Genomic DNA, 14682 nt, shown 5'->3' with positions numbered 1-14682 from the left:
CGCATTAGAAATAATGTACAATTGTATGCATTGTACAATAAAGTATTTAAGATTCCAATAATCGTGTTGTAAAGTATTCATAAATACGAAAATTGGGAGCCACACTTGCATCGCGTTATAAGCGGATTCGTGTTGTAATGGATCGCGTTATAACAGGGTTGAGCTGTGTATATATATATATATATATATATATATATATATATATATATACACAGCTCAACCCTGTTATAACGCGATCCATTACAACACGAATTATATATATATATATATACACACACATATATATATATATACACACACACATACACAATATATATATATATATATATATATATATATATATATATATATATATATATATATATACAGTGGTTGACAAATCACCAAAAAAATCTACTCGCCACCTAGTACCAAACGTGTGCTGCTTGGGCCAATATTTACTCGCCCGGGGGTTAAATCCACTCGCCCGGGGCGAGCAAATGTATAGGTTTGTCGAACACTGTATATATATATATATATATATATATATATATATATATATATATATATATATATATATATATATATATATATATATATATATATATATATATATATATAAATATATATATATACACACACACATACATACACACACACACACACTATATCAGTGAGAATGTATAGTTGAAAATCACATTGAAATAAATATATAAAGTGAGACAAAAGGACAAATAAAGGGACACTGAGGGCACCTAGTTTCTCTTTGTCGCAGAAATAAGCAGATGGAGTGATGTTCCAATTGGTAACTTTGTCACAAAGTCACTTACCGGCCATTTTATTTTTAAAGTATATGAGTCGTATGGTCTCCAACCCCAGAATATTCAGAGAACCTTCTGAATTTAACGGCCGCACCTAATGGAGAGACACAATGGTGATGAGAGCCTTCCCGGCAATGTGCAAAGCAGCAATTCAACCCAATGAGTGGTGCGGGGCCCGCACTGTTACACCATCCAGCAGCGAACAGTTCTACGGTATCCTGAGGATATGGTCAACACGCAAAGGCTTATTCTACAACAGGGGTCGCCAACTCCAGTCCGCAAGAGCTACCAACAGGTCAGTTTTCCAGGATATCCCGCTTCGGGTGGCTCAATCAGTGGCCGAGTCAAAAGACTGAGCAACCTGTGCTGAAGCGGGATATCCTGAAAAACTGACGCCTTGGTAGCTCTTGCGGACTGGAGTTGAAGACCCCCTGTTCTACAAGCTCTGAAGCGAAAAGTCCCATTCACTTGGATCGGCCGCTGCAGAACTTACAGAATTAGCCCCGCAGTTTTATTAGCTTTCACCTAACTAGAGCAAACATACACCCACTGAGTGCAGCTACAGTGCTGACAGCCACATACTGCAGGGAGCGGAGTGTTTGGCGTCTCATGTAGCAGAGTGACGCTCTGCTCTTGATTTTCAGTCAATAACAGGGAGTAAGTAAGGAGTTTGCTAATGGTAATCCTTTAAAATGATCAGAACAATATTCCCTGCGCAGTAGAAACAGCCGAACAAAACAATGTAGTGTTCTGTAGCCCTACAAAACAGCATTGCACGCATGCGTTCTGAGTGTATAATGGGGTTAGCGTGACCTGCTTCTGGGATAAGCGGTTGTTTCATTCAGTACATGGGCTTCCTAGAAGCCAGTCACTCAACTTCCTAGATCTCACTTCTTGTAATCTTCTACAGGAGGAAACCTATACAAACCACAGGAGTTAGATTTGTTTGACCCCAGTAACGCACTGGCCCCAAACAGCATATTACAGAGCAGTCCAACACAGCAAGCCAAAAATAAAGTTGTTTTAAAGAACCGATCGGTGTAATCGGCTCCCTTCCATTGTAATCGCTCTTAAAATAACCAACTGACTTATTTGTATCTGTGAAAAATGAATATGCTTTGCATTACTCCGGTAACGGGGTTCAGGTATATTAGCTGCTTAACACACACTTTCCCAACACGCTCAAACCCCAACACCCACCACATCATATCCTCATAAATATATATATATATATATATATATATATATATATATGTCAAAAGGAGTGCTACTGAGCGTGGCAAATGTATACAACAAAAGACAGGGGTGCCCAATGCTACATCCAATTGGCAAAACATATATGGTAATAAGTATAAAGTTTAAATACTTCAATAATAATATTTTCTTGGTTATTTAGTTAAACCCTTTGGCCAAAGCGCCATAAGCCTGCATACCACAACCATAGTAGGTCCTGTTCATTTTGCTGTATGGACAGGACCTACTATGGTTGTTCCCCCTCATACAGAGGTAAAAGGAAGGGTTCCCAGTTTAGTGTTAGGACCTGCACATTTGGTTATGCCTTGACGTCGGTATGCAGGCATATGACACTTTGGCCAAAGGGTTTAACTAAATAACCAAGAAAATATTATTATTGAAGTATTTAAAAACTTTATACTTATTACCATATATGTTTTGTCAATTGGATGTAGCATTGGGCACCCCTGTCTGTTGTTGTATATTAGCTGCTTAGAATGAATGATCAGTTTCACTGATGATCAAACCCGCCGCAGCATTTGTTTACAATAGAAATGTTAAAGGTAACAAAAAAAATCTCTCAAAACACTTTTTTTTTTTTTTAAGGGTCTGATCCAGCTTAATTTAACCTAATTAACACCCCCCTGCGCTTAGTTCACTTCCACCCTACGCAGAACTCCCCGTTTAAGTGGTAGCTTTGCAACAAGAAGGTAAACAATACATTTGGAAGTTCATTTTGTTTAAAAGTCCCAATATTTCACCTATTCCCGCACATACATAGTTAGGCGACTTCCACCCCGCACAGATCTGTGTGTGTGGGGGAAAAACTGCAGCGAACGGACTTGATGTATTCTTAACAAACATTGTTTCTGTTACAATGAAGATGTCAGAGTGTAAAAACGGGTGGAAATGTTGCACAATCCACTTGAGCTCTGGAAATAGAGATATACAAAGTACGACTCTTCTGTATCTTTCTCCCTATATATATATATTTTTTTCAACATCTGTACCGTTTTATTACCTTCTTGAGTGGAATTGTCTGAATCCAGTCCATGGAGTTAACGTCAAAGACATCAACTGCGTTTTCACTGTACACAGACAGGTACGGGGCATTATAACCTGAAAGCAAGAACACCCACAGTAAAGGCTGTGAAGAGAAACGCCGCAGCTGCTCACGTCATGAGGGTCAGATTCTGTTTATAAAGTGGCCTATGAAAAGGTTTCAGTAAATATGATGCATTCAAAGTGAAATACCCACTGTTCAAAATACCCACTGTTCAGTCCAAAAATGCTTTCATCATTACATGAACGTTGCCTTGTGTTTTTTTATCTTGATCACAGCTCACCGTTAAAGCCTTATGCCCTTGTGCCCTTTGGGAGAAATAACACCTGGACACGAGTGACGATGCTGGGTGCCCTCTGCCCTAAATCCCTTTAACTGGAATTACTACAGAGCGTCACAACCAGACCCAAAACACGTTATATGGCGAGTAAACCAAAAGTGACAAAACCCCTCCTACAGCAAATAAAATGACCCCTTGTGAGCACATTCCCAGGTCTCAGGCTGAGGGCTCATTTGCATGACATTACCCAGAATCCCTGGCTGCAGTGGAAGCACTGTGTGATAAAAGATAATGGGGAAGAGCAGGGTTGCAGACCTGGCTGAGACATGTGAATGTGCTCACAGGCGGTATTTTTATTTGCTGCACATACAGCTAGGAGTGAGCCCCTATGTATTGCATTTGCCTGTATATAGTGGTTGGAGTTCTGTAGGAGTAAAGCCCATCGGGGATAATTATAAAAGACTAATAAGCAGTCTTGACCTGTGAAACTAACGTAAGACATTGCCGTGAGCATGTTACATGGCAAAGTGCTTTCACTTATTGGAATTCCTCTATACATTTTGCTAACAAGGACTTAAGTATGTTCGAATCTTTTAAGTGACTCACTAAAGTAAGGGTGGGCAACTCCAGTCCTCAAGGACCACTGTCAGGTTTTCAGGATATCCCTGCTTCAGTACAGGTGGCTCAGCCTTTGACTGAGCCACCAGTGCTGAAGCAGGGATATCCTGAAAACCTGACCTGTTGGTGGCCTTTGAGGACTGGAGTTGCCCACCCCTGCACTAAAGGAATAATATATAACAATGACCCTGCCATACACAGCAAGCGCCCCCAGCACCGGCACGCGACCCCCAGCACGGCCCGCGACCCCCAGCACGGCCCGCGACCCCCAGCACGGCCCGCGACCCCCAGCACGGCACGCGACCCCCAGCGCGGCCCGCGACCCCCAGCACGTCAAGCGCCCCCCAGCGCCCCAGCACGGCCCGCGACCCCCAGCACGGCACGCGACCCCCAGCGCCCCCAGCACGGCACGCGACCCCCAGCACGTCAAGCGCCCCCCAGCGCCCCAGCACGGCCCGCGACCCCCAGCACGGCAAACGACCCCCAGCGCCCCCAGCACGGCCCGCGACCCCCAGCGCGGCCCGCGACCCCCAGCACGGCCCGCGATCCACCAGCACGGCACGCGACCCCCAGCACCGCCAGCGACCCCCAGCACGGCCCGCGACCCCCAGCACGGCACGCGACCCCCAGCACGGCACGCGACCCCCAGCACGGCACGCGACCCCCAGCACGGCACGCGACCTCCAGCACGGCACGCGACCCCCAGCACGGCACACGCACCCAGCACGACACGCGACCCCCAGCGCCCCCAGCACGGCACGTGCACCCAGCACGGCACGCGACCCCCAGCACTGCACGCGACCCCCAGCACCACCAGCGACCCCCAGCACGGCACGCGACCCCCAGCACGGCACACGCACCCGGCACGCGACCCCCAGCGCCCCCAGCACGGCACGCGCACCCAGCACGGCCCGCGACCCCCAGCACGGCACACGCACCCGGCACGCGACCCCCAGCACGGCCCGCGACCCCCAGCACGGCACGCGACCCCCAGCGCCCCCAGCACTGCCCAGCGCCCCCAGCACTGCAAGGTTTCACCAATGTAAGAATAAAAACGTCAGAAACCAGTACGTCTGAAGATATAAATCTCCAATGAGAGCAGCAACCTGCCCATTTTATTGTTTTTTTTATTTGCACCTGGAACGGCGCCCCCTCTTAGCTTTGGGGACCCCCCTGCGGTTCCAGAGATATTGACCGTTTTTATGTTTCGGTAAAATGAAAGATGGCTTCACATTGGCCCAGTGGGAGTAAGGCTCGGGCAGCAGCCACATTCATGTCCCAAAACGGACTACAGCAAATAGAAATAGCACTTGTGAGTGAGAGCATCCACATGTCTCACACAGGTCCAGCCGTGCTGAGCCGTGCTGAGCCGTGCGGACGCTCAGCGCTGAGCCCCTGCATCCTCAATGAGGATGCCTTGAGAGGGGGCTCACGCGAGCGTCCGCAGGCGTGCTGAAGAGTTGGAGGTTTCAGCCGAGCGCCAAGCTGTTTTTCAGCGCGCTGTCGGCTGAAAACCTGTAATCACAGCACAGCAGCGTCAACGTCACGGCGCCGTGACGTCGGCGCTGTGAGATTGACGTCAGTGCGTCGCGGGCGATTGGCCCAGCGACGTCACTGCCCCGCCTCCAACCACCTCCCCCCGCACACGCTGGCTCGCCTGCAAGTCCGTGCAATCGCGCTGACTGAAGCAGGCGAGCCTAAGCGTTAGCACGCCTCCGCTCTCCCCACCCCTCTATGGCCCAGGCCTAAAACAGCACGTTACAGCTCCCGGGAGGACCACAGCTCTGCTTGTGTGGAGAGGTAGGGATTTAAATAAAATATTATGCTTCCACTACATGCGACATGGAGGTGAAACTGTGTGTTAGCTGCTGTTTGCAAAGGAGCGTGAGGGCAAAGAAAGCTTAAGTACTAGGCAACGAGGAAAGACATTTGAAAACATATTTTCTTTTACAGGACTTCATTATATTTTTATCAAGATATGAGATAGCAACTTAAAATGTTCCGGTTACAGAGAAAACAAAATGTGTCACGTACATAGGGTTGCCAGGTAGCTTTTCCGAAAATACTTGACACACCTGGAAAGGTGTGACGTGCTCAAGGCACACACGCACGCACGCACCTCCCCTCTCCATGCTGTTTCCTCCTCTTTTTGGCCCCACCCCCAGGCTCCTAACACCTCCTCCTGATTGGCTGCATTACCCAGCAGCAGCCAATCAGGATGAAGTAAGCTGCGCAGCCCCCTAGCAACAGCCCTGCTCTCTCCCCGCTCAGGGAAATCTCGCGTCCCCACCCCCCCCAAAGCCGGTCAGATCACTATGTCCAGAGAGGCAACACCGGACACATACTGTATGTGTCCAGTATTATCTCTAATTTTTACTGGACAGTGTCCAAATACAGGACAGTCGGGTTCAATACTGGACACCTGACAACCCTGCACGTTCATCACTCTCCCTGACCACAAGCTTAGATAGGCTACACAGTGACAAGTTGTCGCACATTCTCACTCCCCCGAATAACCATTTAACTTCAGACAACATCAAAAAAACATGGTGGTTGCAAATAAGTGAGGGTCTCTTTAAATAGCTGGGGTGGGAAGAGACCGTGAGAATTGAAGTGACAGGCACAGCACTTACAGCATGAGGACGGAGTCGCAGGCCACATTAATTCCTGCTGCCGTGACCTCCGACCCTGGCAGTCGACGTAAACCCCAACGCTGCTAAAACACAGCAGGCATTCCTTATTTGAGATTTCGACTGTGCAAATGGCGTCCGTGGGCTGCTGCGTGATGAAGGCGAGCGTGTGGTCGTCCGAGTGGAGCAGGCTGTAGGGGCTGCCTTCGGCGTGCAGCGGATACCGAATAAATCCCGACTGGTAGCCCACGCACAGGCGCTCGGTGAAAATGGCCATCCACTGGACGTTGCCGGGCACCTGGATCTCCTTGATTTTTTTGTGCCGGGTCTTGGTCTGGTTCAGTTCGTAGCACAGCACCTGCCTCTTCATGGACACGCACAGGCACGTGAGGGCCCCGTGGCGGACGTGGCCGGACACGATGCTCTGGCAGCCTTTCGTCTCGGCCAGCTTGAAGAACTCCGTCTCCCGCCCGTCCAGGGAGGCCACGGGGTAGAGCCGGACGTGGCGGTTTCGCCCCGAAATCACAGCGATCAGCTGCTCGTTTGGGATCAGCTCCACCTGGTGGACTTTCTTATTGTCCCCGACACGGATAATCTCTGCAAAGAAAAAGGAAATGAATAACACTGAACATGCCCCCGAAACTGAACCACGAGGCGCCAGCGAGCGAGAGAGTAGAGGTCCCCAACTCCAGTCGCCAAGCCCGCCAAACAAGTCAGGTTTTCAGGATATCCCAGCTTCAGCACAGGTGGCTCAATCAGAGGCTCAGTCACCTGTGCTGAAGCAGGGATGGATTGATCCACCTGTGCTGAAACAGGGATGGATTGAGCCACCTGTGCTGAAGCAGGGATGGATTGAGCCTCCTGTGCTGAAGCAGGGATGGATTGATCCACCTGTGCTGAAGCAGGGATGGATTGAGCCACCTGTGCTGAAGCAGGGATGGATTGAGCCACCTGTGCTGAAGCAGGGATGGATTGAGCCACCTGTGCTGAAGCAGGGATGGATTGAGCCACCTGTGCTGAAGCAGGGATGGATTGAGCCACCTGTGCTGAAGCAGGGATATCCTGAGCACCCCTGCTATAGAGGAACACAGTGAGTTATAGAGGAGGTTGTCACTAAAACTGTTCTCCAGGATAGTGCTGGAATAATGTATAACGGGGGGAGATGTATCGCACATTTCCATACCGCGACCGCAGCACGAAACTACAAAACAGCCGCGGTTTATGCAAAGAAACGCTTGGGAAGAAGACAGTGTGAGTGCAGTTATAAGGCCAGTCCCTACCAGTATAAAAGTGAACAAAGGACAGGGACATGTGTCATCGGTTCAATGGATCAACATGTATTCATATTTTTAAATAACCTTTTAACATTTCCATGGTAAACAAATGCCTTGGAGGGTTTTTACAACCGTTACTTAATGGTGATAAGACTGTTTGGCAGTCCGAAAAAGACAGGTGAATTCTTTGTGTTTTGCGCTTTGTGTAGTAATTGTGATGCCGTTTTTAGTCAAACAGATAAATATAAGCAGCTGATGGGGCCTGAATTCAGTGCCCGTGGGAGGGAAGTGAAACATTCATTTTTAACAGGATAATGAAACAGTTACTTTAAGGAGGATTTAATCTTTCTAAGAAAGCAAATTGCACCAATATGTTCAGTAACCACGCTGACCCGCTACATGGGACTGACCCCAGAAATAGTTTACCGCACAGTCACTATTACAGATCACATGCAAAGGATTTAACCACATCACTTACTATACCATTACTGTCATGAGCAGGAACATCTCCTATTAATAAAGCTGTTTACACAGATACATTCCACAGATCACAGACCCATGAGTTCATCAGCATGCTGTCGTCTCCCCTGGTAGTAAAAGGGTTAAACATGTCCTATCCCTATAGAATGCCAGTTGCTACAGCGAACCCCTGGGTCAGGAATCAGAGAACCTACTCATAGACAGCTGCTGTGTGTCATCGGTGTGAGCCGTACTCCATACATTCTGCATTGTGACACACACACACACACACACACACACACACACACACACACACACACACACACACACACACACACACACACACACACACACACACACACACACACACACACACACACACACACAGGGAAAACGCTTAACCAATACTGGAATAGTGAGAAAAATAAATAGAAAATGACCACAAGTGTGCTTAATGTGTCTTAAACATTTCTCACCGACTGCCCCACACATCTGGAATGCCCTTCCCCTCAATATCCGACTAGCACCCTCTCTATCCACCTTTATGACCCATCTTAAAACACACCAGCTTAAGGAAGCATACGAGTAGCTCTGTGGCTGATACTTTACACTTCATACATAAAGCTTGTCCCCCTGCAGACGCTTGGACCCCTGCTTACTAAAACACCCTCCTACTGTCTCTGTACGTTCTTCCTACTAACAAATTAGAATGTAAGCTCTTCAGGGCAGGGACTCCTTTTCCTAAATGTTACTTTTGTGTCTGAAGCACTTATTCCCTTTATTACTGCTGTGAAGCGCTATGTACATTAATGGCGCTATATAAAATTCTCTATAATGATAGTCCTAGGATCCCTTTATTTTATAGAATCCCTAAGAGTCATAAGGATTTATACAAACCCCCTGGCCGCCCGATCATTTCGAGAATCCAGTCACCTACATTGCATCTCTCACAATTTATTGGTCACCATCTCCAACAATATGCAACCAAATTACCGTCATACCTTAGGGATACTACCCACGTACTGCAGACCCTAAAGGACATTGAGTGGCAACCCCATTACATATGGGTCACAGGGGACGTAACATCTTTATACACGGTCATTGACCATAATCAGGGCAGCCAGGCCATTCTTAATACTTTAGATAAAGATTCATCCATGTCGCCATCACGTAGAACATTTTTAATTGATAGTATTAGGTTTATACTTACACATCATTTTTTTAACTTTAACTATCAGTATTATTTGTAGATATGTGGCACCACCATGGGAACCAGGTTCGCACCGAGGTATGCCAATTTATTTATGGGCATGTGGGAAGACAATTACATCTGGTCTAATTGCCCGCTCGGTGAGAACCTGGTGTTCTGGCGTCGCTAAATTGACAACATTTTATTTGGAAGGGCAGTTTACAAGAATTGGATTTGTTTATTTTATATCTAAATTGTAACAACCATAATTTGAAATTTACCTGTAAGAGTAGCAGTCACTACTCTCTCGGAGGGCCAAAACGCTGACCTTGTGTAATTTATAAATAATATATATTTATTTAGTGAAATGACTAAAGTGACCCTATACTTTCCCTTTTGTGAAGCAGGTAGTGGTTATATGTTTGACACGGGAACGACGGCTGAAACTGCCATGCTGGGCTTGTTTTCTTACCATCCTTGGTGACATGTACGACAAACAGTCCTTCTTCATTGCCCAGGGCTATTCTTTCATGATCTGCAACAGGAAAAACAAACATGACCTGTTCATTGGATTTGTTATGCTGCTTTAATCAGTAGTCCCCGTGTCGGTAACACAGTACATGTCCGGCTGTGTGTCCCTTTAACTCATGTTAAACAAGATGTGAGAGCTCCTTGGACTCAATTTTACACAGGATTAGAAATTAAAAAGTAGAGCCACTTTGTACTCCCTCAAACCATCACCCTATCATAACTTAATAGTGAAAAACCACAGCCTCCTGTTCAATGTCTTGACACTGTTTTCTCCTTGCTGGGGAAGCTTTAAACGCATTTAAATGAAAGGGCTTTACGTTTCTCTAATAAGGAGAAAAGGACGTCACAGCATATTGAATAAGGAGCACGGAATTATAGTGAAAACGAATAATACAGTACGTCCTCTTTAAAAAGTGGTACAATTTGCCCATTTCTAGTGGATTCGAGAGTTATGGGTGGCTTTCTTTTTACAATCTCAATATGGGATCAGAATATTTGTGGATCATTCTTAGAATCTACAAGTAACTGGTCCATCTCCCGTCTTTCTTTTGTTTCCCAGTGTAGCCTGTAGTTGTAGCACTGATCCCCTTTGGCTGCTGAATTTCCTGCTAAAATATAGTGCGGTCTCACATTACACTCAATACCATGGAGTACTGTACATGCCACAATGTACCTCTTTGTTGCAGGAGGAGACCAACACTTTAGCAGGTTAATTATTTATTTCCAAGGATAAAACAAATATACTTGGCCTTGTATTTCAAGGAAAGCCGTCTATGTCCCTGCCGATGTATAAAATATAAATATGTGCCTACGGTTTGAACTACTTTAATTCAAATCACGTGTGCACAGATAATGACTTCATTTATTGGCTTTATCTGTATTAATTTAGGCGTGATAGTATGTGCACTCGTCAGTGTGTATTTGTTGGAGAAGAGATGCATGTGAACTCACTAGCAGTGGTTGAAGAAACACCTCTTTTTTTTTATTTATAAAATTAGAAATGGACTTTATTTTTAAAGCAGCAATCAGCTCTGCCGGATATATTTTGAGGGATATATATTTTTTCCCTTACCAAAACAGGGGGACCCTGCCTTTGTGGTCTCCCGACTTCTGGGGTGGCTGCACAGTTCCCACAGTAGTGCCACCAGGCAAGAATATTTTCCCACCAGACACAAAATGTCCCTGGGGTCAGGCTCGCTCTTGTAGCCAATGGAATCCTGCCACGTCATCGGGGGATGATTTGGCGACTTTCTATCGGTGACCAGGCGGCCATGTTTGTAGTTTGTGACAAAAACCCGGCACAAATACTAACATCTTGGGAACCGGGTCACTAGAGGTCCGAGGATTGAGAATCAGGTGAGGAAGTATAAAAAAAAAAGTATTTGGGGAGAGGTAGGGATTGTATCACCCACTTCCTGTTTGTGCAGCCTGATTATTGGAAAATTGTTCTAAAGCACAACCCAAAGACAACTGCTCTAATGCAGGGGTGCACAAACTTTTTGTCCTGCGCCCCCCTGCCTGCTCTCCCCCTTACCTTCTCTACAGCGTCAAATGACGCAGCGGGGTCATGTGACATCACATCATGTGACGCCACGTTGCCAAAGCCGTCTGAGTCACGGTAATAGAGCGTTACAGAGACCTTACGCAGTCCCCCGGCATTTAATTTAAATGCATTGGGGAAGGGGGCGGGGCCTCTAACCTTTATGACACCCCCCAAAAAAAATCTTGCGTCCCCACTTTGCGCACCCTTGCTCTGTTTAATAAATGTGGGTTTTTCTTTAATCTGGCACAGTACAATGACGTTTTAAGCCAGTTCTGCTAGTGCACAAGAGATTGGTGCAATCTGTTACTTGCACCCACAAAGAGTGTTAGTTGCACACAGGCCATTGTGAGAAAGCAGAGAGCCAATATTTGCAAAAGAAGAGAAACAGAAACCACTTTGTGTCATATCGGATTCTCCCAAGGCCTGAGCTCAGGAATAATAACCAATACAGCACGTCCTGCAGGCGGCATCAAGCAGTTCCATGGTATTAATGTTGCGGTAAATGAAGCAACATTGTACTTTTGTGATGACAGACGTTATCCTTCCTCTCAGCCCCTCGGAGGAGAGGCTTAAGGGTTTGCCAAAAAACTGGATCACGCCCATGCCATACAGACCTTTCTTCACGTGACAGTCAAACAACATCCTAACATTACTTCCGCAGGGCAAACCAATCTCGATTGGTATTGGATAAATTACATTGTTGCCTAAGGAGCAGAGTTGTCTCTCTTATGGGAAACTTACCCAGAATGGCAGCCGACTGGGTGTTTTTAATGAGTGGTAGGGTACTGTCATATGCCTCCTTGGGGATGTAGACTGATCGGTCTTTGAGCTTGTTCTTCTTCAGGATGCGGTGCAGTTCATTCAGCACTCCTACCCACTTGCTCTTCTCACCCTCGCCGTCCGCCAGCATTAAGATGGAACACTTGTTGCTGGAGGCAGAGAGCTGGGACGATGTGACCTAAGAGAAGACACGCAGAGTCCGTTAACCTCTTCATTGCCAGAGAACGGGGCAACAAAGACTCCTGTTGGGTTACTGCCACCATCTTACAGATTCATTTGTAACCTTTATTTTTACGATAACTCTGTTTCTATCCAACTGCATCTTAAATGCAATAGTTAATCACAGGCTACAGAGATGTATCACCAGCTAAAATACAGTCATGTTGCAGCGACATGCAAATCACAAGCATTGAAAACATATACTGAAAGTTTTGCTTAATAAAGAAACTGTTGTTAGAGTAAGGAAACCAGGTGTGAGTTCCAGTGTCAGAACCTTGGACTAGTCATTATCTACCTATATCTTACCTACAATTTGACTGCTACGCTCTTCCAGGGGGGGATTCGCATAATCTCTAAAACATTCAACTCATGCATGCACGATTAAGTACTTTACAAGTATAAGGCCTCGGGCATGGTCAGCGCATCATGCTGAGGCACGCTGCTGCTCGGCACAGAGCCCCTGCAGCCGCAATGAGAGCGGCTTTAGCAGGGGCTCGCTTACGCAAGCGTGCGGAAGTGTAAGTCTTAGCAAAATGTAACATTTTCGGGCTCACGGCAGCGCAGGGCCGGTCACGTGAGCGGTTCGCCCAATGAGGGCGAACCAGCTCCGTGACGTCACTGGCCCGCCCCCCGACACGCCCCCGGATGGCGCGCTAACCAAGGCCAGGGAAAGCACCCGCTTTCCCTCAGCCTCAGCGCGCCTCCGCACGGGCTGAGCCACCATGGACTCAGCCTAACATGGAATTAAATACGGAACATTTTATTTCCTTGCAAAATAAAACACACGATGCATTGCAGGGCAAGTACACGTATTATTGGACGTCTTGTCACAGTGTAATGCTGTGGGTCAGAGCAGAAAATACCCCGCACGACACTTTCGCCAAACAGGACCGTTGAAAACTCCTCGTTAACCAACTTACTCTAAAAATGCACGGGATATCCTTGCGACTCGCATGGATGACATCCGAGGCCAAGACCGAGCTTACAGCAAACTCTTCATCCCTTTAAACAGACAAATGTCAGCTATTACAGAACTGGTGAGATAGTGGCAACTGAGAGCAGAGAACACTCAGAAGCAGAACAAAGAACAGAGAACAGAGCCTGCGCTCCTACCAATTGGGCTAAAATATACCAGTGACATGTTTACATTTGGAACCCAAGTCTGTGTGACAAAGAAGTCATTTGGTTGCGTCTTTTGATCAAAGCACGATTCGCGCTGCCAACCTTGTCACGGTAGACTCTGTTTAGCAGCTACCTGCACTGAATATATGTAATTTCTTATTGTCTTACGGACTAAACTTTGTGAAGTATGTGAAAGTGCCCTGAAGGGGTTAAGTACATGAAGCATATCCTTATTTGTGATTTAGTGCAATTAAAAGCCGGCCAAAACCAGTATCAGAGTTCCCTTATTATAAAGATAAACTGCGGGTGCACAAATACCCTAGTGTGAAATGTTAAAACTTTCACACATCTCTTCTGTCTCTCAGCCTTAGACACTCCCCTGCTCTTCAGTGGAGGATGATATGAAGACTGACAATGAGGTGTATTATACCTGTGTGCTAATTGGAGAATTGGTAGGAGCCACACACCTCCAAGGAACTGTTTAGTAAAACAGAAACCAGGTGAGCCAAAACCTATAATTAAAGCCCCTTATGGAATATGCAGCATGGAAAAGACCTAACATTTATGGAAAACTAATATGTACAGTATTTGTTACTCAGAAGGAGAAGCATTGTGCTGTAAACAGACAGGAGCTGCACGGATTTCCTGGCACCCCTAGGTTTACTGGCTATGCACCCAGGCTGTGCTCAAAAGCTGTGTAATGTGACAGGCGTGTATTGTTATCAGAACTCTGTGCCCAGGACATACTTGAAAACGAGAGGCAACTCTCAATGTATTACTTCCTGGTAAAACATTTGATAAATCAATACAACGAAAATGGAAAGTGTTAAAACCCCAAGCTATTTGATGGCGAGCTCCAACACTACAGTGAGCAGATTGGCTTTCTTCACATTTATTTTTGGTGGAATAGGTGAGCTTTCGTAAATATTGTATGCAAGCAG

General features: G+C 46.5%; 1 protein-coding gene across 6 annotated transcripts in view; it reads right to left on the bottom strand.

Moving 5' to 3' along the window:
• Positions 1-14682, bottom strand: part of CDC42BPA (CDC42 binding protein kinase alpha) — a 324002-nt gene that overhangs the window by 19856 nt on the left and 289464 nt on the right. For all 6 annotated transcript variants that reach the window (XM_075595475.1, XM_075595480.1, XM_075595478.1 and 3 more), the window contains 6 exons: positions 13540-13621; positions 12362-12578; positions 10019-10081; positions 6628-7221; positions 3055-3152; positions 810-894 (listed from right to left, as the gene is read on the bottom strand). In XM_075595475.1, coding sequence (XP_075451590.1) covers positions 810-894; positions 3055-3152; positions 6628-7221; positions 10019-10081; positions 12362-12578; positions 13540-13621 — 1139 coding nt within the window. The remainder of the gene's footprint in view (positions 1-809; positions 895-3054; positions 3153-6627; positions 7222-10018; positions 10082-12361; positions 12579-13539; positions 13622-14682) is intronic.

This window comes from Ascaphus truei, chromosome 4, assembly GCF_040206685.1.
Source record: "Ascaphus truei isolate aAscTru1 chromosome 4, aAscTru1.hap1, whole genome shotgun sequence".
Taxonomy (NCBI): Eukaryota; Metazoa; Chordata; class Amphibia; order Anura; family Ascaphidae; genus Ascaphus; species Ascaphus truei.
The sequence above is the reverse complement of the archived record's forward strand: the minus strand, read 5'-3'. Positions and strand labels throughout refer to the sequence as shown.